The sequence below is a fragment of the Montipora capricornis genome, chromosome 5 (assembly GCF_036669925.1).
Source record: "Montipora capricornis isolate CH-2021 chromosome 5, ASM3666992v2, whole genome shotgun sequence".
Classification (NCBI taxonomy): Eukaryota; Metazoa; Cnidaria; class Anthozoa; order Scleractinia; family Acroporidae; genus Montipora; species Montipora capricornis.
The window spans coordinates 13,885,428-13,887,927 of record NC_090887.1 but is presented as its reverse complement, the minus strand read 5'-3'; the positions used below and the strand labels follow the sequence as shown (position 1 = coordinate 13,887,927).

General features: G+C 40.9%; 1 protein-coding gene across 1 annotated transcript in view; it reads right to left on the bottom strand.

Moving 5' to 3' along the window:
• LOC138049570 (atrial natriuretic peptide receptor 1-like) overlaps positions 1-2,500 on the bottom strand; it is a 96,203-nt gene that overhangs the window by 1,946 nt on the left and 91,757 nt on the right. The window contains exons 17-18 of the mRNA XM_068895911.1: positions 1,496-1,564; positions 902-1,076 (exon numbers count right to left, since the gene is read on the bottom strand). Of these exons, the coding sequence (XP_068752012.1) occupies positions 902-1,076; positions 1,496-1,564 (244 nt within the window). The remainder of the gene's footprint in view (positions 1-901; positions 1,077-1,495; positions 1,565-2,500) is intronic.

Genomic DNA, 2,500 nt, shown 5'->3' with positions numbered 1-2,500 from the left:
TAAGAATTGTGGTAGAGGGTGAAAAACCAGATCGGCATAATCTAGTTTTGACAAAATCAATGTTTCTACTAGCTAGCTGCTTTCTGAGCTCATGCTTAGCGAGATATTTCAGTTTTCGTAGTATTATGATACCTTTTTACAGGTTCTTCAGTAAAATTATTCGTACAGATTCCATCGCTTTCCATCGGCGTCGAGTAATGCCAATACTGATGATACTAATGATGTTGACAATGGTGAATATGAACGTAATTAGGATGAAACACTAACTTTGTCTTAACTGACGACAAACTTTTCATCAGTTCACCAAATCAGCTCTTTACTGCGATTTCCATAATTCTGCTGAATTTCATCTAGCGCCAACCGCCAAAATGTGTTTTGGCTTCCATCAATCAAACTTCCGAAGCTAAGCCGAGGGTTGACCCGAAACCACGGATCCCGAAATCAGTTAATGCATGACTTACCCTAACAATCAGCACCTTTGGTTGCCATTGTACACTCGACGCCGATGGAAAGCCATGGAATCTGTACTAACAATTTTACTGAAGAACCTGTAAAAAGGTATCATAATGGTATTCGAGCTGTGAACTAAACAGAAACTCCCATTCACGTCGATCTTTCCCGCTATGTTCGGAAATTTAATTGATGGAAGTCAAAACGCAGTTTGGCACTTAGCGCTTGAATGTGAGATTCCCCAAAATTATGAAATTAAACCACAGTAAAACAAGACTGTCCTCAAGGGCGAGTGGGAAAAATAACAGTACCATGGGGAAAAACCTCCCGCAGAACGGAGAAAAATCTCGAGGGTGAAAAAACAAATATGACGCCAAATGCTATCTTCAAAGAGACGTCAAAGCTGAGGTGGGCTATTTATCTGAGTCAACCCAATTTTGAACAAACTCACCTGAATGCATCCCAACCCGAAGCTGTAGTTGCTGTCCTGGAAGATGTCTAATCTTAAAACTGGTCATTGCTGATAATAAGTCAAGGGACATGTTAGCTATCTCTCCAGCATGGCTATTTTCATTCCTGTTTGGCAATCCGGAAGCAACCATATATGAATCGCCAATGGTCTCAACCTAAATTGAAAAAGGACAGGAGAGAAAGTCAGGAAGAATCACTTGTATCGTCGTCATATCTGTCCTTGGTCTTCACTCGTTTCATCTGCAGCAGTTGGCTGATTAAAATCACCGCTTACTGAAGAGTTGAAGTAGGGGCTTCGCAGAATAACTCTACCGAGTGTTCAAAGCGGGACCTAGGACGTCCCGATTTCAAGTCTGTCGCCCTAAAGCACTCGCCTACACTACATATGCTATCCCCCCCCCCCCCAAAAAAAAAAAAAAAAAAAAAAAATGAATCCGCTGACTTTTGGTGATCTTTACGGATTAAATAGACACAAGAGAGTTTTGGAAGTCCATTGTGCCACGGTTTTTTGGGGAACCTATCCCATGATGATTTCCTTGCCACAAACTGTAATAAGAATGACTACTATAGCTACCTTGTACACATCGTGCATGTCTATAATTTCATCAAAGCAATTGTAAAGATCGTTTAACAAGTCAACAACCTGTAGAGTAAAAGAATACAAGAATACAAAAAGGCAATCATTTTATCTGCAATGATTATAGTCTCTCTATAACCGATCCCCTCTAAACGTGCATTTTACAGCCTGTGTCTGGTTTCATAGATCAAACAGTAGAGAACCGTAGGTCACAGGTGTGAATGTGGCCAGTCCATCAAGGTCCTTGCGCTAACCCTCCGCTCGGAATTGGTTGTTCTTTGGACACAAAATCGTCGTTTCAAAGAAATCACGCACCCGACTTTATCCTAGCTCCATTGATGTCAAAAGCACAAACTCCACTTTTAGTTAATTACACTATTGTTAAACACAGTGCTTAGTTAAGGACGGTGCCTACCAATGTCAAACCCAGAGGTCTTGAGAGAAGAGCCCTGGGGAACCCTGAAACAAAGTGTCTTCTCATTGGTTTTCATGAAGAACAATCAAAAGCGTCTCTAATTGGTGCATTCATGTTAGCACGAGGAGTGAGCAGGCGCCATAAGGTTCAAATTGCCAAATTTTTAGCTATAAGAACCCCTACGGCGCATGTTCTTCTACACAGAGTTTCCCAGAGCCTTGGGTCGATCCAAGGCTGAATGGGTGCCTACTTATTGTTATTGCGCATACGTTATGTGCATCTCGAGATATTCGGGTTTCCTATGGGTGGTGCCAACTAATATGGGGATATTTTTGCGCGGTTTAAAACTATGCGGAGAAAGCTTAACTTAGCAAGTGCTCTTGGTATCCGAAAAGAAAATTGGGGGTAACAATGCATTTTTCGGAGATAATTAAGCTGCAATTTGAAAAATAACGCCATATATTGCTTTGTATTTTAAAGCCTTAATTATCTTTGAAAAATGCATGGTTATCCCCAATTTCCAATAACAATAATAATATCCCCAATAACACTTGTTACTCACTCGCAACTAAGCGCATGAGGTGTAA